General features: G+C 42.0%; 1 protein-coding gene across 2 annotated transcripts in view; it reads left to right on the top strand.

Moving 5' to 3' along the window:
- cntnap2a (contactin associated protein 2a) overlaps positions 1-27,667 on the top strand; it is a 319,293-nt gene that overhangs the window by 208,676 nt on the left and 82,950 nt on the right. For both annotated transcript variants that reach the window (XM_047568711.1, XM_047568712.1), the window contains exons 13-15: positions 3,272-3,391; positions 4,243-4,358; positions 5,679-5,763. In XM_047568711.1, the coding sequence (XP_047424667.1) occupies positions 3,272-3,391; positions 4,243-4,358; positions 5,679-5,763 (321 nt within the window). The remainder of the gene's footprint in view (positions 1-3,271; positions 3,392-4,242; positions 4,359-5,678; positions 5,764-27,667) is intronic.

The raw sequence follows: 27,667 nt of genomic DNA, 5'->3' as shown, positions 1-27,667 counted from the left end.
CAGAAATAATTTTCTCTTCGAAGACAGGACAAGTGGGAAAGGTTCTGGTGTTTTCATTTATATTTAACTTGAAACTACAGATTTAATTTAGTAAAAATCTGAGAAAGTTAGATTGCGCAATAAAGCATGTTAAAAAGAGATTCTTCCAAACAGGGCGTTGCAGAATGACAAATTAGTTTCAACAATATCAGAAAGGAAATGATGCATAGATCTATACAGAAGTACATTAACCAAGATGTAGATTGTTTGTGTCTTGTTGTCTCATGGCTACTATGGTGTGTGCTGCACTTATATTGCTTTATTTTGATTAACTATAGAGATTTTGCAAATATATCACTATACATTTCCCGGAAATTCGATATGCAATGTTTTATAGATGCAAAAGTTACATCTTTAAAGGGGAAATGAAGCACTCGGTCAAGTTAACTGCATTTGATAGATGGGGTTCCGCTCTTATCAAAAATATATAACACACAGCATATGTTAGCATGTAAGGAGAGAATACTGCGGCTGTTACATGTTTTTTTTTTAGCATGGGTGACGCCATCTTGCTGTGCTGTGCCCTGTGATGTCATTGAGTCATTGAGTTTAGACAGAGGAAGAAGTCAAATAGTGAAATATATGTTTAGTGAAAAACACACAGTGAAATATAAAGGTCTTTAAATATAGTGAAACACAAACATTGCGAAAGACACAGAGGAGTAACCGGACTTCAGGAGACAAATTGAGGTCATTACTGCGTTGCTCCTGGATGTAAAAATTAATTTTACGAGTTTCAAGTCGAGGGCAAAACAGTCTGATTCATAAACTCCCAGAGAAACAGAAAACTGATGCTCTGGTTGGCAGCACTGAAGAGAAAGAGCCCTCTGATGGCACTGATGCCAGGGTGGGCAGTGAGCTTTTTATGGAGGACGACTACATTCAGGAGAAACAGACTAAATCCTGAAGTGGCTCCATCTGTTTTCTGTTTCACCGCTTATAACCTGTCCTCATATTCCTACGGATTCTATTTTAATTTCAAGTTGTAAATGTTAGAATTAGTGACAGATTTCAAACACAACCACTGGAAATTAATGAATGACCAATTTTCTAATAAGCGACAGCCCAAGGCACAGCAGTGATTTGGAGATTAAGGTGTGTGGTTTGGGACTCGAAATACGTGTATCAGATCCGAGGACCAGTTAGCGAAATGTAGTTGATCACATCTGTGATCAGTCCACTTGCTTTGACATGTAGTCATTAATAGTTCTGCACCAGTTGTATTTGTTGGCAGGGAAAGTCGACACAAAATATCTTCATGCACTTCCTGCTCAAATATCGTCCATGAACCAGCAGTGTAGGCTTATTTTCAGCATGGGTAGAGCCATCGCCCTGGATAACATGCCACGGAGGCTCATTAAGCTGCTCCAACAACTCCATGTCCTCTGCTGCTTCATCAATTCTACTTCAAACTGTGCTTGAAAAAAATATCCTGTGCCATCTTGTAAGGTGCAGCTTCTCACAACGGTTCTCGTCACACGTCTTTGGCAGCAAACAGAATCAGTTGATCACCAATTTGGAAAGCTTCTTCTTAGCAGTACGACTAGCTCCCTGGAGTAGCAACAGTAGCAGCACAAGTAGCCTTTGATGTTATATCTTTATTGTTAAGGTGTTTTGTTTATTAAAGGTGGCTTGGAATCTTTGCCTTTGAGCTGGTCGACTCACTTAATGTATTCAGAACGAGTCAAAAACCTTTCTTGATCTTGAAAGTGTCTAGGCCCAATAACTAAAAAAAAGCAGATTACACATACACAGATTTTTGTTATAGGATTCAGAGAAGCACAGGTGTCCTCTACTTATATTTTGATATTTCATGGCAGCAAGCTCCTTTTCAAACATCCTTCAAGCACCCTGGTGTTTCACTCCAAGGATCAACAAGACAAACATTTTTATTTATTTACTGACTTGACTGAATATTTAAATCGTATTCCTTCTGGAGCAAGTTCTTTGACCTCTCTGTTGCCCTTAAAATCTGTCTGTTCTGCTGCACAGCTGTGACGCAATCCTGGGAGAAATGTTGCTTATTCCGCTGCTGTTGTGTTACAACCTTTGACCAGTGTCTTGAATCAGAACAACAGCCTCAACCTCCACAACGCTGTTTGGTTCCTCGTTGAGATGGCTCAGCAGGATCCCTTCCTAACAACATCGGTTCTGTTCAAATGAATGTCCTCTCAGCAAGGAACTGCAATTCCAAACTCCTGGATGGACTGAGAGATATCAAAGAGCAAAACACCAATATTCACGTAATCAGAGTAGAAGAAAAGGGAAGGATAACAGCTAGGACAGATGGATAGGGTAGATAGATAAGACGGTAATGAAGACCTGATTCAAAGCAAACTAAGGGAGACACGTGTATGCTATATATATAATATTACCACTTTGGTGTCAGACTGAACTGAAGCAATTACTTAACACCAGCCTTTGCAGAACCATGACCAAAATGTATATCACAGTATTTGTCAAAATCTGATGATATCATGGAATATCACAGTGTTTTTTTATTTTATTTTATTTATTTTTTTATGCATAATCATGTTTTCACTGGTTGAGAGAGGAATTAATGCAACAGGTGTTGGGCTATTTTACTGTGATGGGTAAATATTGTAGAATAATCCCACACTAGTAGTAAAACAGGTTTGCATGGCCCCATGTTAACACAGCCTGCTGATGTGGAAACCCGGTAATTTACAGCTTGGAGATAAAAATAAAATTTAAAAAAAGACAATTAAATGTTAGGATGAAAAGGGACAATTACTAATTTTGGCATATTTATTCGTAAACTGCTGTGTCTGTAATGTCAATAGCAGCGCGACCAGCTACCGTAATAATTGTAATTTGCCCGCTGTATATTTTTTCTGTTAAATTGGGGACATTTTTGGGGACAGCTTTAGCCGTCAGGTCGTCCAAAATGGGGCTCAGTTTTATGAGTAGGAATTCTCTGAATACATCCATATTTACCAAGGAATCAACCTTTCTGATTCTGAAATGCTGAAGCCCAACATTTTCTGTCCACTGTTAATTAGCATTGAGGAGTAGTTAAAACAAATGTGCTATTTTAAAGTGGAGACTACATCAGTGAAAAACTGTTCAACGCTTAGATGTCAAACAGAGGCATTTATCATAAACTAGAACAACTAATTTATGCATTGCATCCTTGGTGGTGATGGTCTTTCAATCTCCTCTAACTGCTCGTGTTTCCCCTCATTTATCGCTGACCCCGCTCCACCTCCAGCTATCTACGAGCCTTCGTGTGAAGCTTATAAGCACCTGGGAAGGTCTTCTGACACGTACTGGGTGGACCCTGACGGCAGCGGACCCCTCGGCCCCTTCAAAGTCAACTGCAACATGACAGGTGTGTTTGTCCGGCAATTCTTGCTATCAACGTGACCGTGACTGTGTGTGTGCGCGTGTGTTTCCACCTCCGTCGAGCCCCTGTGACCTGCGAAGCAAAAAAAAAGAAAGAAAACTCTGCAGCCCTTCTCATTCTTGAGCTCAGAGAGCAGCATCCTTAACCTGCCGTACCTGGGGTTTCCATGGCAACAAACTCAAAAGTTACTGACATTTAACTCCGAAGGAGAAGCCAACACAGATACAGAGACGCACGCACGCACACACCAACACACGCGCGCCACAAACGTGTGAAACAAACCCGTTATGCAAACCTAAGAGTGCTTCAACTGTCTGAGTGACGCACACACGCGCGCTCACACACCTGTACGCCGAGCGGAATAAGTAGATAGTCTGGAACAGCAGAGCATGCAGGCAGAGCAAAGGCGAGACTTTTAATGAAATGTCACTGCACTCCACTAGCTAGCCCCTTAGTCACGCTGAATAGCACCCTCACATGCACCTCAGAAATGTTAAGAGTTCCCCTCCACATACACAGAGAAACTCAGAGACCTCAAACACACACACACACACACACACATATTCTCCGACTGACTGACAGCACGAATGAACGGAGCGATGCTTAAGTGACTGTTCCAGGCTATAACAGCACAGCAGTGTCTATTAAACCCCAGAGTCTCATAGCTGTAACTTAGATTACACAAAAAAGAACTTCTGCCGGCAGTGACGGCCACACTGCCTCTGTCTTTGTGTGTGAGCATCTTACAGTAAGAAACATGTCGGTGAAACTATTGTCTGTCTAAACAAGTGCAATTTTACATTTCTACATATATTTTTGTGTTTTTGTTTGTGTAGAGGACAAAGTGTGGACAACAGTTATAAACAACCTGCCGCCAAAAATAGGTGTCACTGGCTCGAGCAGAGAGAGACGAACCGTCCTACAAGTCAACTACAGTGCCTCTATGGACCAGGTAACACACACACACACACACACACACACACACACACACACACACACAGCCTTGTGCTCGGTGTAACATTTGCATAGATCTAGATACAAAAAGTCTCCGAAGCAAGTGGGTACGAGCCTCCCATTGGATAAACACTGCATCAAGTTATTTAACCCCAACTGATGCAATGAGAAGCTTCTCATTTCGTAAACAACCATGTGGGAATACGCATCCCGTGGTTGTGGAAAAGATGTTAGTCTGTTTGAGAAGCGTTGGCATGCATCAAGCTGAGAAAACATCTAAGAAGATTTAAAATTGGCTTAAGACTTGTCCAGTGCATTATTAAAAACTGGAAGGATAGTGGAGAACCGTCATCTTTCAGAAAGAAATGTGGTCGGTTATGTTTGGTAGTAAAAGTGAGAGCAGTTCCATCATTTTACTAGTTACAGGGATATGGTACAGTTTATTGTACAGTTACCAACGAGACGGCCAAGCCGTGGAACTGTTTTTTCAGACAGATTTCTGTCTGTTACACAGCTCCAATATTTTCTAATATGTTGCGCCTTCTTGATTGGTGATTAATGAGAAAATGCCTTAGTTCTTTTTTCACTTGCATTAGGAAAATTGCCCAGTAGTGGACAACTACCAAAACTATTGACATTGCTTGCGTCAGTACACACTGTGTATTTTAGTATTTTATCAATATGAGCGAAGTGAGTCATTTGTCCCTGGATGTTGTGATAGTCTTACATAAAGGGAATGTATGAAGTCTGTAGCCATGGTAACATATATGTAAAAAAAAACGTTTGCTGTCTCGACAAACCGACAACAGTATCATACAGCACAATGCTCCTCAGTGCACTTCATCCTATTTCCATGGCACTCTCATGATGCAGTGTCTATTCTCCCAAACGCTCAGTGATTAACTGACGTAGCGAGCGTTTAACCTCCTGCCTGTACCTGTTGTTTTCTGTGGCTGTGCTGCACACAGCTCAGACAGACTGATTCTGCTCTCTTCTACTCAGGAGTTGATACCTTAATCTTTCTGGTGAGTGGTTATAGATTAAAGATGTCCGTCCCTCTTAGTCAAAAGCAGGCTGCGTCTGAGAAGTGATACCATTTTTTTATTACCTGCAAACCCCTGTGCTCTATGAGATGATTTGAGTAGCATATCCTTCCTGTAATTGTGTTTCCCAGTAATTTGTATGGATCATTTGTTCCATTTTTTTAGCTTCTCAAAGTCAGGAAGCCAGATTACTCCACATTTACAGTGAACCCTCTTTATAATACCCGGTCGACTAAGATAAAAATGAAAATACGTATCTGTGCTTGTGTTTTCAGGTGACAGCCATCACCACCAGTGCAGAGTACTGTGAGCAGCAAATCGCCTACAGCTGTCGCATGTCCAGACTGCTCAACACTCCAGGTAAAGGCTGAGGATGGCATCTTTATTCAGCGTTGACTCAAACAAAGTAGACAGCACTGACACACATAAAATGTTCACTTCTTGCCACATGGGATTTGATGGGAAACAGCCTCTTCTTTTTCAACAATTTCTGTCTGAAGGGACTAGTTATGGGTGAATCTGAATAGAAAAAAACATTGCTTCCATTTAGGGTCACTTGCTGCGTTTCCATTACCCTTAGAAATGCGCAAAACCCAAATATCGCAATAAAGAACTGGAAATGGAAACGTCTACATTTCTCAAATATCTAAAATACTTTTAAGCTCTCAGGTGGGTTTTCAGACACATAGATATAAAAGTTTATTGCAAGAGTGCAATGGAAACACTTTCTTGGCGTCACTGGCGTCATTGGAGATGGTGCAGGGGGGTCATGTGACCAGTTCATTTGAAGAACATTTCCAAGTGAAGTCTTATGTGACGGGATTTTAAGAGAATTATGGGATATCGCAAGACTTAATGAGAGTTACAGCTCATTTGCAAAAACATCTTTCAATGGAAACATACAAAGCGCAATTGTGCTTTATCGAAATTTAAGAAATATTGCTTTTATTTTGTGAAAAACTGTAGGACACCCAGCTATAGATTGACTTGGTGAAATTTGAAATCTGGGGAATTTTACGTCATGGTCAGTCCCAGATCTGAACTTGGACACCTGTTGTAGCTTTTGAAGCGAAATGTCAGAGAGCCCCAGCATCCAACAAACAAATGTCTTCCAAAAATGGCATTCTGTCCCTCCAGCTGAGTCCCAGTTATTGTATATATGCCAAGCAGCAGCTTTAAAGCTGTTCTGGTGGCTTGTTGTAGTTTTACCCATCACTGCAGCAACACATGATACAACTGAAACAGACCACTGGAAGTGAGTTCTGTCCTGGCAGTGCTCGTTCTGAGTAGATTAACTTGGATTACATTCATTTGCATTAGATTTGTTTGGACTCAGTCAGTTTGGCCGTGGTGTGCTCGAGCAGGACATGGTAGGGTTTTGTGTCCATTTGGTTTGGATTAGTCGGGCTGGCTGGCGAAATGGTAAAGTTGTGAAAGATTTGCCCTGGATTAGATGCATTTGATTTGTATCATGGCTCGGTTTAGCCACGTTTGAACAAGGCTTTTAAATAGTTTATATGAGAGGAGTGTTCACAGCTGTCCAGCTGTGGTTCATGTTTTTTTATACTGTGGTGGTTTTGATTCTAATATCTTGTGGAATACACCTGTGTGTGTGTATGTATTGGCGTGTGTTCTTGTTAATGAGTTGTTGGGATGCCAGACTCTTACAGAATAGTAACATTGTGGAGAAATGATGTCATTGTGTGACCATTTGTCTGGACCCCACACATTTTTGAGAGTTAAGACCAGACTGTATAAAAAAACGGACAATGTATCCCCACTTCCTTGCATTGGCCAAACTGACTTTCCCGAGGATACAGGCAGCACCATCTTGCAACAAAGAGTCTGCACAGTACGGTCTGAGAGTGGAGCCACTCCAAACTTAATCGTGTTTTTGTTTGATTAATACTGTATTTTCCACCACCAGTTACAAGGAAATGGTGCATAATACATTGTACTTATTTATTTATCTATTTTTTTTCCCAACTCTCACGGTCCCTTTTGTGACTTGTTGACATGGCAACTTGTAGTGATCATGACATCACATCCTGTTTCTATAGCTTCAAATAACTAACTAAAACAAAACTAATCAGAAAATGGACACTTGAATATGTGTCATCATTATATTAACTACATAAAATGACTGAAACATCCATGGGGAAAAAAAATGAGTTGACCGTCCCATCCACTTACATGTAGAGGGTGGAGCTTATGACCTATACTACAGACAGCCACCAGGGGGAGCTCTACTTGCTTTGACTTCAAGTTTGAGGAGCTGTTCTGCTGTTCATTTTCACACTGTCTATGGTTAAAACCTGTTAAGACTTAGTTTTAGGTTAAAGGTTACAACTAGGCCCCAGTAAGGTTGAATGTGCAGGATGAAGAGTTGGAAATTCATTATGTCAAGGGAAAATCCTTTCAAACATGTAAGAACACTCCTAGCAATTGGAGTAAGTGAGATAAGAAGGAAAAGGGGGCCGACAGAGAAATAGAAAATAGTGTGGGTTTCAGATGTGTATGTGTGTGTCTGTGTTAGTTTTGTAGTCTTTGATTGACTGGTAAGGAATAAAGCCAAAGGTGGTCAGTAATAGTTACGTATTAGTGCAGCAGACCAAAACTTTGCAATTAACTTCCGCTGCACAAAGAGATGGGACTAACATCTGCAAACCCACACATGCACACACAAATACCCACGCCCTATTAAAATTCTCCTTTTTTTTTGCTTTTAAGCCTAAAATGCTTTTGTGAAAACACACGCACACATCCCTCCTGAGTCACACACATACGCACGCACGCAGTCAATCCTTCATTTACTAGTTTACTCCTGCTGCGCTACCTTGCAAGTTAGGGAAATCCAATTACCAGTCCAGAATGACAGAGAAAGCAGGACCAGGAAAATCATTTGCCCCAAAATATGCTTCATAAATTAGCTGTCAGCTTTCATCAAATTACACTGTCAACAGCATTTCCACAGTGAGCCACAAGCACGCATGGCACGCATGGCTATACACACTTGCTACTCTCCCACTCCCACGCTTTCTTCCCCATCCGGATCTCATCTATTAGACTAGGCATTTTGGAGCTAAACGAACCGTTAAATGGGAATTATATTCTGCCACCAGCGACACCCCCAATTTGAAACGTGGGCAGTAATTGTCCTAATTATCTGACCCCTCTCTCATCTCGTTCACCTATTCTATCTGGGTTTTTTTTTTTTTCCATCACTTCTCTCACACTCGGCCACATCTGGAAGACACGAACACATTCTGTCCAGCTTTCACATCAAATAACGCGAGCTCTTGATGCTGATTCATGCACCGGAAAACACCCGAAGACAAACACTCAAAGCAATATTTCCTTTTTCTTTCCTTTCTCCCCGTTCCTCCTGCCATCTCATCTCTACCTCTCTCCCCTGCTCCCTATAATCTTCTACATCCGCATTTATCAATTTCCATCCATCTATGCTGCACACTTATCTCCCCCATTCTCACTTTGTTCTCTCCCTCGTCCAATGTACCATCTCAGGTGTACATTTTTGCCTTTCTCCAATTCTTCACATTATTTTCTTCCTCCCGTCTTGTGTCCTTTCCCCTCCTCTCCATCCTTCTGCCTTCTTCCTGTCTTCTCGTCCCCTCTGCCGAACACTAGTTAGTGTTGGAATTGTAGCTTATCGAGGAGAATGAGCACCTTCCACTAATGATTTACCATCATTCCTTTCACCGTAAACAACCTGTAAACAACCTGTAAACAACCAGCAGCATAAGGCACGCACAAACAAGCCCTTGTGGCGATGCAGACCTAGATAAAAACACGCATTTGTCATTCTCTTTGACATACACGCAGCTGCAGAGGAGCTTTGATAAGCCTTACGGATGCCTCAAAAAGGTCACGAATGTCCAACATAAAAATGCAAAGCAATTTTATTCCTTCCTTCTATTCCTTTGGCACTTTCGCTCCTTCATAAAAGTGGGTGATATTCCTGCAACTCCTTGAGGTGACCCATCACAGAATCACATCTGTTTCATGCGCGGCTTGTTTATAGTCGGTAAATACAAAAATATGAGGATTCTGAAAGGAGAGAAGATTAAGTCTGCTTTTCTTCCGCTACCAAGGTTTCCTTTTGTCCCGCTTTTTATTATACTTGCAAGGGCAACCGTTTCTAAGGCATGGTATGATTAGAATTAGGGAAAGCTCTCTGGTATCGAGCAGTCATCCTGCAATCCTCGAATGAACACTTGAGTCAGTGCCCGTAGACGTCCACGCTAAAGAATCTTTACAGCCCAAACAAACAGGTTTACAGCCTCGCACAAAAACTTTTCTTGATCTATATCGCAACTGCACTGCATAAGATTTCATTTAAACTCAGTCATTTTGTCTATATTAAACCTAATATTTATGAATAATTAAGTGAATGACCATTTTGAGTGATACCCTGCTTTTCCCCAAGAGCGAGGTAGCATCTCAGAGTCTGTATTTTCCCTATGTAAGAGTACATGAAACTGGTAAAGGAAAAAACATACAGTTAACGAAGGGACATCCCAAGACAAAGGCACATGTGACAATGCATCTTCAACAAAATGTTGTCGTCTTTAAATATGTCCAAATTAGAAGGTTGCTAAAATCAAGCCGCATCAGGCCAGCTTCTTGAATCTGCAACACCCTCAAACAGACACAAAGAAAGTTTCCCCTTAGTTTCCCATTAGATTGCCCCCCCCCCAAAAAAAAAAGCATATGCAGACATTTTACCAACCGTAATCATTGCGAGTTTTTGCAACTCCAAATCCGATGCAGCAGTTCTTTCTGCTGTTCAAATGTTAAGGAAGCCCGCGTGCACATTAGCTTTTATGAAGCTCTTCATGTTGTCCTTTTTTTCCGGAGACAGTTTAACGAATGAACAAGGCAGAATGCCGCTGACTCGAGAGCACCCCTGTTGAGCAGGAGTTCTTTAATGTGGATTCCTAGGACAGATGTTAATGCAAGGTCTGAACGGGGCCAGTGTTGTCACCAACACATATCGCTGTTTCTGTTAAGATGCGGTGTCTTCCAGAGAAATACAAATACACACACTGACTCGGATAGCTCTTGTTAATTTGCGGAAACACGTTTTGTATCTCTTTTTATTTCTCAGCCTGGCCCGAAGCAGTTGACATAGAACTTCTATTACCTCCAGGCTGATGAAAATAACTTTCCCATCAAGTAAATGAGCGTAACTGTTCAGTGGACAGTAGCTCAGCAGCACAGAAGTGTCTTAAATGCGCACAGTTTACAGGGAGTGCAAGTGCAATCTTATATTCTTGGTATACAAAGAAGCTGTAACATTGGCAAAATCTTTAGGCAGCAGAAACTGCTTCATTATAAAAAGGAGTTCTTTCAGGATTTTATCCCTTTATAAAATGTATTATTAGCATTTTTATTGCTTGGGGAAATGTTACAGGCTCTAAAAAGTAGATTATAAAGCAGCAATATACAGTCAGTCACACGGTGATGAGAATATAAGAGGAAAAAAGGATTGTTGCTTTTCTTGCTTTCTGTACCCCATTGACTCAATAAAAATATAAACAAACCATCTGTGACATCATCCACAAGTTCCAAGAAAAATAATTTTAAAACACAGTGTGGGTGACTCCCTATTTTCCATCTGCATGAATGCAATGACTTAATGTGATATGTAGATTTACATGTAGATGTATTTAATTTACATATATGCAGACACAGTATATGTGTATTCGTTGTCAGGTGAACTAAGCAAATTGCACTGACCGCCTCATGTCTCAGCATGTTTTCTAGGGTTTGATTTACATTAGCACAGCTCATGAATTCTAACCTGTAAAAACACAGAAATAGGTTACAAATTGGTCTTTGGTATAAAAACGGCGTGAGAGATAAACAAGGAGAGAGTCGTGGACACAGGAGGAGGCGGAGAAGGAACAGGGCCGGCGAGAGATGAGTGTGTTTCAGCATAATGAGGCTGTGTGTATGCGTGGCGTCGTTACAGTCCATTCCTCGGGCACTTCTGGTCTCAATTATTGCCTCACATGTAACAACAGGCCAACCGCTGTAATATTCCACACATGTACTCACTCATCCTCGCGGGTCTTGCTTTACGCCAAAAAGACTTTATTGTGTAGCACCGGTTAACCACTTGTTTTTTTTTCCCCCGTCCTTTGTGGTTTCTGATGTCTGTCATTAACCTCTGCAAATGCAGCAGCAGCTTTTTTTTTCTCCACCTCTCTCTTGGTGTTTATCTCTTGTTCCTGCAAAACCAACAGGTAGCAGTAATGATGTACTCCTGCGAAATCAGCTGAACTGCAAAAGTTTCTCACTCATCATGTTTTATTAGAAATTATGCAATCACTGGCAAATCTACAGTGAATGATGCTGACTCCTCCACGGCGTGGCCTTTATGTCAACTGCCTCTCATATATATTTATTTATTTATACATCAGTTTTACCGCTAACGTGAACTATCAGAATGGGCTCTGTATTGCAGCCCTTTGGAGATATGTCATCATAATCTTTAACATTTCTTTATATTTCATGTATTATCATTTTTTATTCGCGGATTGTGGCTGCCCCAGCCCAACTGTGCCACATCTTTCATTACCCGACTAATGTTCTGGTTACAGTGTCATTAATTTGGGAAAACACTCGAGGCGAGAGGCAAGTCGGGGACTGAGAGAGAACTAGAGCTAATACACTGAAAGACAAGAGAAAAGAGAACCATCACTAGGGTCCTCAGGCATCTCTCTCGCTCTCCCCTTCTCCCCTGTTTCTTTTCTCCCTTCTTACCCCCTGTAGACAGGATACTAATTAACTTTAAATTATCCTTTCAAACTTCCTCCGCTTTCACTCCGCTGATGACAATCTGCCCCCCTTAAAGGTTGCACGCAGCTTTTTTAGTTGTCAGCCATTACGGGCAGGGGTAAGGTACCCGAGGGTTTTCACTTAGTTGATAAGTGGCACTGAAGGCAGGCATGTTTAGTTAGTTAGGCTTTATATAGCACAGCAAATTAAGGCTTTCAATTAGCCTGGACCCTTTCTCAAGCCTCTCAGATAGGTTAGAACAGGAGACACTTGAAGCCATCTGTGGGGGCGGTGGTAGAACGTTTGCTAATAGGAAGCAGCAGGCGTGAGAGTGTGTGTGTGTGTGTGCGTGTGTGTGCGTGTGCGTGTTGGTGGGCTGGTCAGGGAGCTTTTTGGTGACAAAGTGGTATTTAGCGGGAGAGGCTGTACAAGAAATAGAGCAACCGAGTGTGATCTGTCACAGCTGAGCTCGAATCATTCACGTCGCATAACATGCGCTCTCTAGTTGCCGTTGCCCTGGTAATGCGCCATTGCCCGGGATAATGCCCGGGATATGTTGCGTTGACAGAGCCATGTGTCTTACCCCGCCCCACGACTGTCTACCTGAGTGCAACACTTACAGCTCATAGCCACACAGTTGCCCGTGTAGAAGGAAAATAGTGTAACACTTTACAGTACATTAGGCTGGGGTAATAAGGTGTTTGCAAGAGCAAGATCTCTTTTTTTGCTCTTTTATTTTGTTGGTAACACTTTTACTTCCTCTATCTGTCTTTCCCTCTCTTTCATTGTGCTTGTCGGTTTCTCTCCCTTGGCCTCTCCGTCGCGCAAACTCGCAAGAGTCCCGTGGGCGGTTGAAATTTTAAGGGGGCTCCCATCTGAGCGACAGCCAGAATGTGTAACTGTAACTCTGTGTGTGGATGAATGGTGCGCGTGGTGGATCTGACGTGATCTGTGAAGACTACACCAGATGCGAGTGAAGCTTTTGATGTTTGTGTCTTGTGTATCTGTAAAGTCTCTATTCCCTCTTTCCCACTCAGTGGCTGTGTGTGTGTGTGTGTGTGTGAGTGTGTGTTCACTGGCATCGCCACAGTGTGAGCTTCACTACCTCCTGCCCACTGGCAGTTACTCCAGCATGTCAGATGCTCTCTTTTCAGCTTGCCCACTGCTGGACAGAAACAACGCTTTCAGTTTTAATAAAGGCAGAGTCTAAATGAGCAGCCATTGTGGAATTTGCCTAAGCAGAAGACCAACGTTAGATTGTTAAAATGCACATGCATTTGTAGGAAATCACAATTTTCATGGAAATAGAAGCAAAAAATCTCTTCAGATGTAATCCATCAAGCATGATTAGATTTTAGCGCGTCTCTCTTCTTCATGCTAATATCAGATGTAAAGTCACAGACGTGTAGAGTGTAAACAGAAAGGACGTCTTCAGGTGGAGTTATACAATAATATGAACACAACATTAAAACCATTGGCAGGAGAAGTAAATAACATCTTGTGACAATGTTCTTCTGGGAGACTTTTGGACCTGGCATTCATTTGTGTGGATGCTACTTAGGAACGTACCACCCATCTGAACAGGTGTGGGATGTCGCTTCACTCTTTCTTCTTCAATTTAGTTTTTAAACGTTGTGGTGTGGCATACACTGTTATAGAGCTCTCAATTCAAGTGAAACTGGCCATCTCTCGGCTGCAACCACTAAACAAATCTAACAGAGTGGTATAACTTTAAAGTCATGACTTTGAGAGGCCGGTTCTACAGTTTGGTTCATCAACGACACCTACAGTATAAATCTGTGGTGCATGATCTGAGGGTCCTTTCCATGGTAAATAAAACCCACTTCATAGCATCTAGCTGAACAACACTCTATGAGTAGGCCATACATTTGTCTAAGTCTGTTGGATCAGTGAAATAAAATAGAGAATCCTCTCACCATAAGACACCAACCAATCATAAGCCTGACAGGGAAGAAAAACAACTCCAGAGGCTTGTAAAGGCTCAGGATCCGAAGCATACAACATCATCTGTAAAACACAGTCGTCGGAGATCCACCATAGGGGTGGATCAGGAGTGCACACCTGCATCTCTTCTTCCCTTCTTAGTAGAGCAGGTGGGAACAAAATGAAGTCCAGAGAGACACTGAAGAAAACGATTCTCACCATGCGGCCTACCGTGTCCAGATGCAAGTAAGTGTGCGGAATGTAGATAATTTCTCTGTCCACACCTACCGGTACGCAAACATCAGGGGTTCCAATGAGGAGCACACTAGGGGCCAGAGCAGACCTCTACATGATGTAAGAGATCAAAACCGCTCGTCTGTAGCCACTGAGGAATGTGGGCTATGCTTTTTTTAGGGACTGGAACCCCTGCAGGAGAATGTGAGAATCCAGAGGCAAGTTCAGGTTAAACAGCTGCTGCAGCACATCATGGAGATTTTGGCGCAAAACTCTGGGGCTGATGACATCAAATCCTGACACCTTTCCTGGATTGAATTTATGTGGGGTTCTCTCGTCCTGATCCACTGTTACCACCGGTCCATCTTGATGATTTGTGTCAGAGTTGGGAAGATTGATGGGGGCTGAGGGGAAGGGGATAACTTGGTCATGCCGCAACCGTACATCACGAGAAACGATGTATAATTTTCCGAGAGGGGTCTTGTGCTTTCCTTATGTCTACACATTCTCATATTTTTCCCTTGAGAGGAATCTGTCTGATGTTCACAGTGCTACTGCTAAAATTAGTGCTCTGCTTCACAACCGAAGATCAAATGGTACGCTCCTTTTGGTCGTGTTTAACTTGAGGTTGAGTAGTTGACGCTGAGAGGTAAAAGCAGTCTCTTTTGAAGCGATTTTATTTTTGCACTGTTTTTATTCTTTTGTGAGGCGAAGTGAAAAGCATTGACATTGTGGCTAATGCATTCCACAGGGTGTAGGCTCCGTGATTGTCCCTGCACAACTGCTCTCAGCTGTCAGGCGTACAAGTTAAAGCTAGAAGTAAAGCGCTGTTAATTAAAACGGAGCAGTTTCGAGGAAAAGGTGGACCAGTGTATAGATTTAGGGATTCCATAAATCAACATTTCTTGTCAAAAGAAAAAAACAACAACTCAACAGCCCTTTTGAAATTGTTTAAACATCCTTCATGAGGATTCTTACTACGCACTGTATGAATCCAGGGTCAATTCACTGCAATTATAAGTTATTAAAAAACAGCTGCGCGACAGCTTTTTGGCCTGTTGCTTCTTCTGCTGTGTGAGTAAATAACTTCTGTATGGCATTTAATGTTCCACTGAATATGCAAGGTTTCTAAATACCTTAAAAGCATCCATTTATCTGGTTAAAGAAATGATGAATGTCTGCTAGTTAAACGTGTTTTGTAGGCTTTGTAATGAAAGTCTTAAAATTAACATTTAAATCCATAACACATGAAAAAGCTCTCCACATAATTAATATTATAGCTTACTTAAATTTAATACTCTTACCCTTTAGGGATTAAACTTGCGTTTGTAGTTTATTTGTCATTGGCCCTAAAGCTATATATTTTGGAGCAACACAAGCCTTCCACTCATACATAACCACAGCAGTTGCTCTCAAATAACAAAATGAATGGCATCACTTTCTAAATTCTTCTTTGTTGGACATACGGAGTCATATAGGACTTCTAGAGTAATATGATGTCTAAATAAATTCACCCCGTGTTCTAAAAATTTTGCACATTGTTCCTCTAATTGCAGTCTTTTTCAGAGCACGTTACAGTGGAGGTTCAAACTGTGCATGCAGACCATTGTTTTCTGCCTTTGCTCTTTCCAGACAAAATTAGACATCAGTCAGTACAAAGAGCCTACAAGAGAGCCCATTATCCTTATACAAAAGGCAGCACTCACGACATGTTATTGTGAACAATTTGCTAATGGTGTTGCTACTGCCGTTGCGGGCATTACAATCCACGTGAGACATTAAACTTGTTAATAGTCTTCTGGGCCCGAAGTAAAAGCATTTTCAGGTGAGTTATAGGACGAGTGACAATCTGTCCCCCCGCCCCCGATCCCCCCACCGCCCCCCCCAGAATTTTGGATTGAGAGTGTTCTATAAGCTGCACAAAGAATTTATTTTTTTTTTGGAAAATAACAATCTTTCTGGTAAGAGAAATGCAATAGAAGTTCTTCACACCTGCCTATCACGTCTCTCAACTCACAGACACCCTATTATAATTCAAAAACATGAAAAGCAATATTGAAAACACATGACACACACACACAACAGACATGTCAGGAATGCAAGGACAAAGGTACTGAAACCAAATTTGTAGCTGTATGGAGGTGATGCCGCGTTGACTGATTACAAACATCCACACAAAGCTCGCCTTATCTTTTTTTTTGTGATTATTTTGTCTGTGTTCTTTCTGCAGCGTCCCTCTTTTCATTTCTTTGTGTTATCTATTTCCTTCTCCAACCTCCATATAGTTCTTCTTCTTTTTCTTTTTTTTTGATCTCATCTCCTATCTGAAATGCTCAGTGCTCAAGGCTGGGCCTAAGGCGTCACATATACAAAGGTACCATGCACAAATATAAAGGACACATTACGGCCCTGAGAGATTCCGAGAAATGTAACGTCTATTATTGCCTCGGCTTTGTGCCTCTAAAAAAAATTTTTACCACTGCATAAATCACATGCGTGCGCGTATGCATAGGATTGTGTGTCATTAAGCACCCCGGCTGGTGCACCAAACATATTAACTATTTTAATGCATTCATTCCAGTAAATGATGACACATCTGGAAATGAATATGGCGTGTGTGCGTGTGCGTGTACAGTATATTATCGGTGTGACTTTGTCCCCTGTGGATGTCCATGTTCCTGATATTACTGGGGGGAGATTGTTGTCAGACATCACCATTAAAATGAATCCTCCTGAGAGAGAGAGAGAAAGCCCTGCAAGATGGCATTCAAGTGGGTGAGAATCCTGATATAAGCAAACCCAGAGATGATAAAATGAACCTGATAACCTATTGAGCTCCTTTGGGAAATTCTCATTTTAATGCCTCTGGTGATTTGCTGTATTGCTCTTAGGAATACACTTAATATTTATGAATATTAAGCTGTCACTGCATTTACCAATTAAGTGTATAAAATATATACAGTGTGCATGTGTGTGTCCATCTATATACACTTACTAGACATAAAATTTTAACCACTGGAGAAGTGTTGTCACCATCTTGTGACAATTCACAGTGCACAATTAGTGTGGCTGTTACTTAGACATATATCGCCCACTTAGACCAGACACTGAAAAACAGTTTAGGAACAACTAAAAAAAAAAAAAAAAAAAAAAACATGAAAAAGTCCTAAAACTCCTCATTAGATCCTGAACTGAGAAATTATGAAACTGCACTGAAACAAACCCGATCCACAGAGGACCCAGAGGCCCCCATAACAGCATTTTTTTTTTTTTTTTTTTTTTGCCAGACACCACAGGACACCCTCTGAAGGCCCATGTCCATTCTCTGATGAGTCACAACTGTTTTGGAGGCACAAGTGAAACCTACACAATATTGGGAAGGTGGTCATAATGTTATGCCTGATCAGTGTACACATGCAGGTCTTCAGGAGTATTTTTTAAATCATATACTGTGCTGCACCCACAGGCCTACCCTTGGAACACAAGACAAGGCTTTATACGGATTCGAAATTGAATCTGACATCAAGCAACTCTTGCTTTTAAAACCAGCAATATTTTTTGTTAGAAACACAACATACACACTTGAGATGTTTTCTGGAATTTCACAGAAATTTATCCTATCAAAAATATATTGAGTGAAACAAAGATGAGGGTGGCACAGTGGTGTGGTGTTTGGCTCTGATGGCTCGCAGCCAGGATTTTCCCGGGTTTGAGTCCAGGCCGACCGGGGCCTTTCTGTGTGAAGTTTGCCTGCGTCTGCGTTGTTTCTCTCCGGCTACTCCAGCTTCCTCTCGCCGTCCAAAGACACGCTCATTAGGTTAATTGGTGATTATGAATTGGCCGTAGGTGTGAGTGTGAATGGTCGTCTGTCTCTCTCTGTTGGCCCTGCGATAGACTGGCAACCTGTCCAGGGTGTAACCCGCCTCTCGCCCAATGACAACTGGGACAAACTCCAGCCCCCCTACGACCCTCCAGAGGACACGCAGTTTCACAACGAAACAAACAAAAGAAAACAGAGATGAGCAGCAGCAGTCTGTGAAAGATGACTCACAGTGCACTTGTTGCGCTGCAGGTGGATCCCAATGCAGTTAACAAGATCAGCTGTTCCAGGGATCTGTTTTATGCTTTCAGCTGGGTGAAACAAAAGGGTCGGAAATTATTTTCTTTTATACAATTTGTGTTTTATGCTTATGCTGTGTTCACACTGTGTGCAACAATAACATGATTACATCAAGTCCCGAGGCCTTTCCTCGATGGAGTCTCTGTAGATTTCTCCTGACCTGATCCACCGTGACCACTCGTCCGTCTCGAGGATTTGTTTCAGATCCGAGAGGATTGATGGGGGCTGAGGGCCAGGGGATAACTTGGCTGGACCAGTTCACAAGTCATGCCGCAACCGTACTTACTGTACCTAGCAGCAATGTACAATTTTCCAAGAGAGGCCTTGCGTTTTCCTCATGAGTCCATATTGTCGTATATTTCTCTTGAGAGAAAATTGTGTGATGTTCCTGGTGCTGCTGCTGCTGCTGCTGCTGCTAAAATTAGTGCTCTGTTTCACAACCAAAGATCAAATGGTACGCTCCTTTTGGTCATGTTTAACTTGAGGTTGAGTGGTTCATGCTCCGAGGTGAAAGCAGTCTCTTTTGAAGTGCTTTTATTTTTGCACTGTTTTTATTCTTTTGTGAGGCAAAAAGAAAAGCAGTAGCACTGGGGCTGATGGAGGTGTTGCTCATTGTCGATTCAAAATTAACTGCAGGAAAAAAACAAAACAACAACAAAAAAAAAAATAAAAATAGAATATATATTATTGGTTTGCTGTGCTCCCTCATAGACCAACCAGCAACCAAGATGTGACATGAGTTCGTAGATTCAAATTACTACCCTTATGTTTTCATGAGTTATTTTTTTTCATCACCATTATGAGAGTAATAAGACTTAAATATTAGAATATTCCTTTAACTTACAATGGTAAGTTGTTAAATAACATAATAATAACATATTGCTCCTTCTAAAACGCACATTAGATAAAGTAAGAGGCATTTGTCACATGTATAAAAGAAGAGTAAAACAGTTGATTAAACATAATGATATAATTCATTGGGAGGATTGGAGAATGTACTGGACTCACGTAACCTCCATTGTCTCTATTTCCAGCACTTAATAGGTGACATGACTATACTGGTGCGTTTCTTGCAGGTCATCTCTCTGACACAGAGGCTTGTTTATGACAAGCTTGAATGTCACAGCTTCTACTTCCACAGTGTATTCATACACTTTTGAACTATCGCTAACACTCATTTTCGTCTGTCCTTCCCTTCCTCATGCAGTGAGATCTATTTCACAGGTCATACCAGCTCCTGCAATCTTATTGGTTATGTAGCGTGTGCAGTGCGTCTGTGGTGCAGCGAGTGGGTTAGAATAAAAAACTTTTGGTAGTTAGTCTCTCTCAATCAGTATACTGCACAGAAGTGTTTCCCAAACTTTCTTGAGCCATGGCGCATATTTTACATTAGAAATATCCCACGGTACACCGCCAAATAAAAATTGTACAAAAATGTAATGAAATAATGTTGATCTACTGTCGGTTTACTGACTCAGTGTGGAATCCGCTTATGTGTTCAAGTCATGGTTACGTTTCGTGCGTCGCGTACTTAACTGCGCTTGAGCGCATGTGTGATCAACCTCTTCCAACCGTACTGTGCCAGGGAAGCGCACCGTACTCAAGCGTGGCACACTTGCAGTCATACCAGCCACAGAATCCGGACTTTAGGGGGCAAAGGTACTTTGTGCATAGAACGATTATCTCGTGTGAGTGCGCCCTTAGACATCTTTTCCCCACACACCAAGCATAACAGCACATCGGCCCAGTTGGTTCCCCGGTAAAGGTCACCCCAAAGGAAAGAGAACCTTCATTGTGTTGTCTTGAGCTCAGCTTTTTTTGCTCTCTTCTGTCATAGAATGACTTCATCTGGGTCACAACTTTCTCCAGGACCCAGTTCGGACTGAGTACTTTTTCTTTTCACATATTCATCCATCGCGATCACCGCCGTCTCACTCCAAGGATGACTTATTCTGTTGTGGTAACAGATAGATGGACAACTTAATTATTTACCTTCCGCCATCTACTGGAAGAGGATTTAATTGTTCTGCCTGTCACTATACGTCCCTGGCGTAGACGTATGAAGATTAATTATTTGCGGTAAATAAATAATAATTTTCTAAACAATTAAGTGAAATTGGATAATTTCCTGTGGCACCCCTGATGATCTCTCACAGTGGTTGGGAATCGCAGCTAAACAGTAGTACAGTACAGTACTTTTTCAGTGTTAGCACATATTTTCATTGTTTACTTGCAACTTATCACTTGAGACCAAATCAAATACCTGGATTTTAGTTGAGACATAGCAGAATTGGGCTTAATCCGCTGTGTATTTCAACCAGAGACCATACGTGCATTCTTTTTTTCTTTTGTTTTTGGTTTATGTGATTGAATTGTTACTGCTCTTGTGACAGTGAATGCAAGTCGATCCTAAGACATAGATTTTTCCTCCCGCTTTTGCAAACTTCTGAGATTGACAGCAGGACACAGAGCCCAAGTGGAACCTCTGCGCAGCTCTAAAAAACACCCGAAGTACACAGATAGCTTATCAATCCATACTTCTGTGGTGTGAAGAAGAGCGATAGATAGACAGAAAGAAGGATCTAGGAAAATGTTGCACCTTCCATTACTGCTGCCACGAGAGAAGAGAAGAAGCGGAGAGAAGGCGGAGGGACAGGATTGATGAAGAGTGACACGGAGCGAAGGAAAAAAAGAGGAAGAGGAGAGGGGGGAAAGAGGGTAGAAAGAGAAGCAGATTAGTTTGTTTTCTACCGCTCACCCTGACATTGAAAGATATGTCGGTACTAATGTCCCAGAAAGCCTTGAATAACACAGCAAACCAATACATATCTCCCTTAATGGGATTTTCTGAGCTACACTTGCTTGCTCTCATGTGCACACACACACACACACACACACACACACACACCAGCAGATCCAAACTAGCACATATGCGTAAACAACACACCATATGGCCACTGCCTGGTGGAAAGATAAAAGGCAAATGGAAAAATAGACACAGCTCGCTTGAGGAGTAATTATAATATTCTCTTCTCATTTGTGACGAGCTGAGGGGTTAATCTCAATTTTGAAGCTTTGTACGGTACTCCTCGCCATTTGTCCTCCCCAAGGTTGCCAGGGACAACGGATGCCCAGCGAGCTGTGGCGCACGACCATAAACTGATCATCAAACACACCGGCTCCAGTGATGGATGACACGAGCGAGAGGATCCCGCTCCATTATGAAAACACACATTTGCATATGCATCCTAATGGTCTCGCTGCCTTATCACCTGCCTCTTCCTCAAACGCACACGATGTGAAGTATTCCGTGGGTCATTAGTGTCGTGTGCACGCAACAGCGCGTCCGCTTAAGGAGGTGCGCGGCTAACTGGCGCCTGCGACCGGATACTAAGGGATCACTGGAGGCAGTTTTAACACAGCTCTCGGATTACAGCGGGATATTGGGGCACGGGGAGATTAGACCAATTGGAAAAACAACAGGAGAAAAAAACGGAGGAAATATCACTCAGTGGTGCTAATGAAGCAACGCAGGGAGGAAAAGTTGATTATCCGACTTGACCTTGAGCGCTTTTAAAATGAACCCTGAGGAAGTTAAAGAGGCAAAGTCGGGGAAGAGTTTTACGGCTGCCAAGTTGCTGTTTGTGTATGAAATTAACCGAGGGGAACTTTATGGGTCCGTCGGCGTACACTGGGGGGTTGACTGTTTTGTGATGAAAGTCAAATCAACACCGACTAGTCGCTGATGATGCCACTGATAAACACTCCCTGGAAAGAAATTTGCAGCAATGAAATTTATATTCTTGACCTGAACACTTAAACTCAGAACAGGCAGCTCGTGTGCCGCAGACTGCAGATTTGTATAGCCTGTATAATGACAGGCTGCAAGTCTGCACCATCAGTAGCATTTAATGGTGCTCCACAGTCTGTTGTAAGACGGGAGCTTCATCTTCAGTGAAGTATTTGCACACACTTGATGAACCGCTGCTGTTTCGCTGGAGTCCTCATCTGTCTTCTCAGAGGCGTCCATGTTGTTACTGTCATGTGATCAGTGACAAGTCAACATGATCCCGATAGTGTGAACGCAGCAGTGAAGTCCGAAACCGACTAGTCCCAATACAACCTCCGGTGTGGACCTGTCTGTTTACGTGTACGCCTTGTGCCTTTGTTGTTTGATGAAGTGTTATTTGTGTGTCTAAACGTATCGTGTGCCAGTGTGTTCATATCGACGTAAGCGGATGTCGGAGTGTGTGATGTCGTGCCGCCGACGTATCGCAGTGGAGCGTTTTTTTTTTTTTGTCTCATCTGTCACACGGGAAGAGTAAACAAACTCATGAATATTCACAATGTTTGTCTTATCGAATGTTGATGTACCATGCTTGTAATTACACAGCTATGATTGTTTGTGTAAGCTTTTGTGTGCGTATCCCTCATCTGTCAAACTGCATGCTTGTACGGCAGCCTTTGCTTCCCGAGTGCTTGGGCGTTTAAGATTATTTTTTTTCTCCTGATGATCAACAAATGACAGCTTTGTGTTCAACTTGACATAACCCTAACATCCGACTAATGGATGTCGACCCGTTAATTAATTGTATACATTATACAGTGTGTGCAAAGGCGTTAATCACTTTCAGTAATGTCAAACAGGACTTTTAATCAGTTACTGCATATTGAAACTTTATTGGATTTTTACAATGGACAGATAACATTGTAGTCAACTTTCATTATTGTACGTTTGAGTTGATCACATACACCTTGCTGCACCGAATCTGCAGAGAATGGTTTCAAAAATCATATTTCTTGTTTACTCCAATTTTATCTGTTAGTAAAGATTCATGATAGATTTCATTTTGCGTTGAGGCTTTTCACATTTGTCATCGCTTGTTCAAGCTGCAGTGTGAAAACCCTTTGTCCTGCTTCTTGCAGTGAGCGTAAATATGCAAACAGTGTTAACACATGTGTAATTTAAGCAGGATTTATGGTTCTGCGTCAGATCTATGCCAAAAGAAGCCTGGTGTGCTCCTCCCAAACAATGTAACTGCATTTCCCAGCAACGCCGATGACAATGATCCAAGTACGTTCCCTCTTCCCACGTCGGTTTATGGCTGAACAAGACTATTAACTCTTACACGACTATAGCAGTTCACTTCACAGTCACTATTCTATGAAGTCAACAAACTCAACATATCTGACAGGTGTATTATCAGAATGATGGCGTCACACTAGTGTCAAGTATATGTTGTGATGTTAGCACCAGTGTAGGCTCTGCAATGATCCCTGAGGCAGTATAACCCTTCTCACACCAGTTGAAATCCACGTAGGCTTCCTTTATAAATAATCTTTTCCGGTTTTTGGATATTTCCTCGATTCTAGACACAGCAAATACCCAGGTTACGCCACGGTCTGAGTTGTTGTAGCCTGTAGCCTTCTTCAGCTTGTGCAAACAGTCGTTGCAATAAAATTCATTGCTACTAGTGCCCCAGTGTAGTAAAGTCACCACAGACACCATATTAAAACTATACTGCAAAATACAATAAAGAGAGATTTACCTCGTGCTGATAACCACCGGCACTAGGGCCAACAATAAAACGACAATACAATATCTTCTTTATTTTATCCTTTTACTATTCCAGTTCTGGCCTTGTGGAGGCAAACATTTTGAGTAAAATGATAAAATATGACACACTTTTGAAAAATGTCATCATAACAGATAAGAGTAATATGTGTAACCACAAAAAAAATGACAGTACTGAACTCTGGTTTTAAAGTAGTCACTTCACTGAGGGTTTAGGTTCTCATTAGAGGGTTACAGATACCATCAGATATCACATCTTTTAAATCAAAACCGATTTTCTGAATCAAATATGTTATTCATTACACCCCTAACATATACCACGTGATCCACACCCAAACTTGGTTACCAGTGTATTCAAAGTGAAGTATATCCATCAGTTTGTTTTCAACGTAAAAGAAGAAAAAAGAGATTTATTAGATATTAGATATTTATTAGATATAGATTCGATTCTTGAAGAATTTATTTTCCATATTTATCCATTGCACTTTTTTCAAATATAATTTTATGTGCTAGTCACTTACTTCGATCTGATTGTCATTATACTACAGGCTCCCTATTATATTTTCAAATTTTAGCTTTCTGTAAATTGATCCTGGAACGTGGAGTTTGTGAGTCTCACATCCCGTTCCCCTCCAGAACCAGAGGCTTTTGGCTTTTTTACATCTTTGATTTCTTCTATCTTTCACATAAACCGCACACTATTTGTAACATTTTCTTTCAGGAAAGAGCATTATTAATTCAAAAACTGTTTACTGGTTGGTCTGTAGTTCAGCCCTTTTAAACTATGACAGTGTTCTGTAATGGAATTTTTTTCTCCACAATCAATACGCATCGTTTAGATGTTTTAAACTATAAGTGTAGTGAGGTTTATGTCACATGTTGTGTGGAGTTCTACACAGTGCTCTATCGGGGTTTTGAGTAGTTTTTAGACGTGCACTTGCTGAGGATGTTGTAGAGCACATTGTTTATGCTGCAGCTTAATCCATCCATACATGGGAAAGCGTTTTTGTCAAAGCTACCTTGAGAAAAAAAATCGAGCAAACTATCTATCAGCAAACTATAAGTATCACAACTCTTTAGTGTCTCCACTGTCCCACGGGGCAATCGATTTGGATTAGGATCAAAGAAGAGCAGTAATGTTATGCAGCCACAACAGAACCAGGGCATTAGCTTTGTAGTTTATAGAAAACAAACAGCAGTTGATGTTTGGCAAGAAAAAAAGAAAAAAAAATGCGAGGATGGGAACTCCAATGGAACGTAGCTTTGAGTGTTTTCTTTTTGTTGCTGTTCACTCCTCTCATTAAGCAGTCATGTGGTGGTGTGCCAGGGTAATGTGGGAGACGGAGGCAAAGAGGGAGGAGGTGGTTAGCTTGGATGGGTGCACTGATACTCATTAACCCATTATATGGGGGTAACAGCTGGACACCCACAACCATCTGCAGCGTGTTTCCTCTGTAAAAAAAAAAAAAAAAAGGCCGCAAAACCCACACAGACACACAGAAAACCTGACGCATACACACGACGTGTCTCTGCTTTGTAGTTTCCCACACAAACTGATCTACGAGCACCTCTCTCGCTTTCCATCACGCGAATCCGCGCGCACACAAACACAGTGAACCTTCTCGCCCCCGCGAGTTCTTAATTTTCCAGCTGTGTAGGCAAGCGGCGGCGGGCAGCATGTCCCTCCCGACAAGGGTCAAAGACCCGGGGGAGCGAGCTCTCCTCCTCTCCGCCGCCGACCGCTCGGATGACCGCGGCCCAGGCGGCGAGATAAACGCTCGAAGAAAGAGGGCGTGGGGAGAGAGGGGTGAGTAAGGGATAATCTTACAGCGGGAGGAAGGGGGAAATGGAGCGCGGGTGGGTGTGGCGGAGGGAGGGTGGCGCGCGGAGCGTGGAGATGAGGAGAGGACGGCGAGTGGGAGGAGGAAGGGTCGGAGCCAGGTCAGACGGGCAGCTCGAAGGGTGGAGGTGAGGACGAGAGCGAGGGATCGCGGCGCTGAGGGGGTTTGTCCGGTGAACCACGGCATGATGGATAGCGATGTTAGCGGATGAGACGGGTGTTGAGAGGAGGCAGGCTCGGCTTGTCAAGAACAGCTTTTGTCAGAAAGCACCATGCAGGGATACGCACAGTAGCTCCAGTGCCGAGGGAGGAGGGGGTGCGGGAAGACAACGGAGGGAAGAGGGCCACACTTGCGTAGTCCTTTCTGATTTATGTAGCAGCGTGAAAGGCAATTTATGTGTCTAACCCACTAAAAGGATTCTGAGATTTCAACCTGCCTTTCATGCAGATGCACTCCGTTGCTCAAGAAAGTGCTCCTCATGCAGTTTCTCTCGGCTCTGTCTTCCCGTCTCTCTCTCACCGCCACACACATCATTGACCCAACCAAGGTGGGAGCCATTTTCAATTTAGGTTTTCATTCGGCTTCTCCCAGAGTGATGCATTGCAGTGGGCGCTCCTCACTCCGCACACTTTTCCCTCAACCTTGACTTAGCCCGCGCAACAGAACCGCATTAACGGAGCTTAGGTGAAGGACGATTAAGACGCTCACTGACTTAAGCTCAGTGTAGTCCCTTCAACAACTGACATCAAACATATTTTTGATATTTGGACTTCAGGGTAGCACAGATAATGGGACTAACTGCCTTTATTAAAAATGACTTTTTGGTACACACAGTTATCTTAAAAATAATATTAGATGCATATAGATAATTATACACGTGAATTTTAATAACCATCTTGTCCCACCCACAGAATAAACCCCTTTCCAGTCAGAGCCAAACGGGAACAAAAGACAAACAACATGCAAATAAAGTTTTTTTTTGCCTCTGCCATCTTTAAGTAGAATTACATCAATACTGGAGGAAATACCGAAGGCTTAAAAATAACTGAATGCTTTGGTGGGTTATTTAGAGTGAGGTATGTCAATGTGAGTAGTTAAGTTTTAAAAGGTGGTCACCCTTTTCAATTACACAGTTCCTTGTCTTGGATAAACAGAAGATACTAAAACATGAGCTAAACATTTCTGCAGTGAAGCCCTGGAAGAGAATCACTGGGAGGATGCAAATCGATTGGGTGAAGAATTCAGCCCAAATCACATAAATAGTTATGGCCTGGACTGTGTGACATTCCTGTTAGCGGAAAAAAATAATCCGTCAGTAAATAAGTTATATAAATCAAATCAACCAGCCTAATTGGATCACACCTATATGAACCTGTCTGAGCAGTTGTGAGAAAATAACCTAAGAAAGAGACCTGGTAAACCACTGGAATGGCTCTGTAAATTGGTGTTTTGCCTGTGGAAGAAGACAGATTGTGAGTGTAAAGGCAGAAAATAAGGGTAAAAGCTGGAAAGCCTATCTTACTGGAAAGTATTAGCCATATATTTACCTTATTGTTGTAGCAAGACATACTGACCATCATGTCCTACGTCAAAACATCCTATATATAAATGCAAAATGCAGTTTCTTCTACTGGAATTCTAATTAATGTGGTCGGATATCTCTGGATGTAACATCAGGCACTCATCTTCTTCTTCTTGAATCCTCAGACTCCACCTTACTAAACTAAATAAGGCACAGGTCTTTTG

Source organism: Mugil cephalus, chromosome 18 (assembly GCF_022458985.1).
Source record: "Mugil cephalus isolate CIBA_MC_2020 chromosome 18, CIBA_Mcephalus_1.1, whole genome shotgun sequence".
Lineage (NCBI taxonomy): Eukaryota > Metazoa > Chordata > Actinopteri > Mugiliformes > Mugilidae > Mugil > Mugil cephalus.
This window is presented reverse-complemented; position numbering and strand designations above follow the sequence as displayed.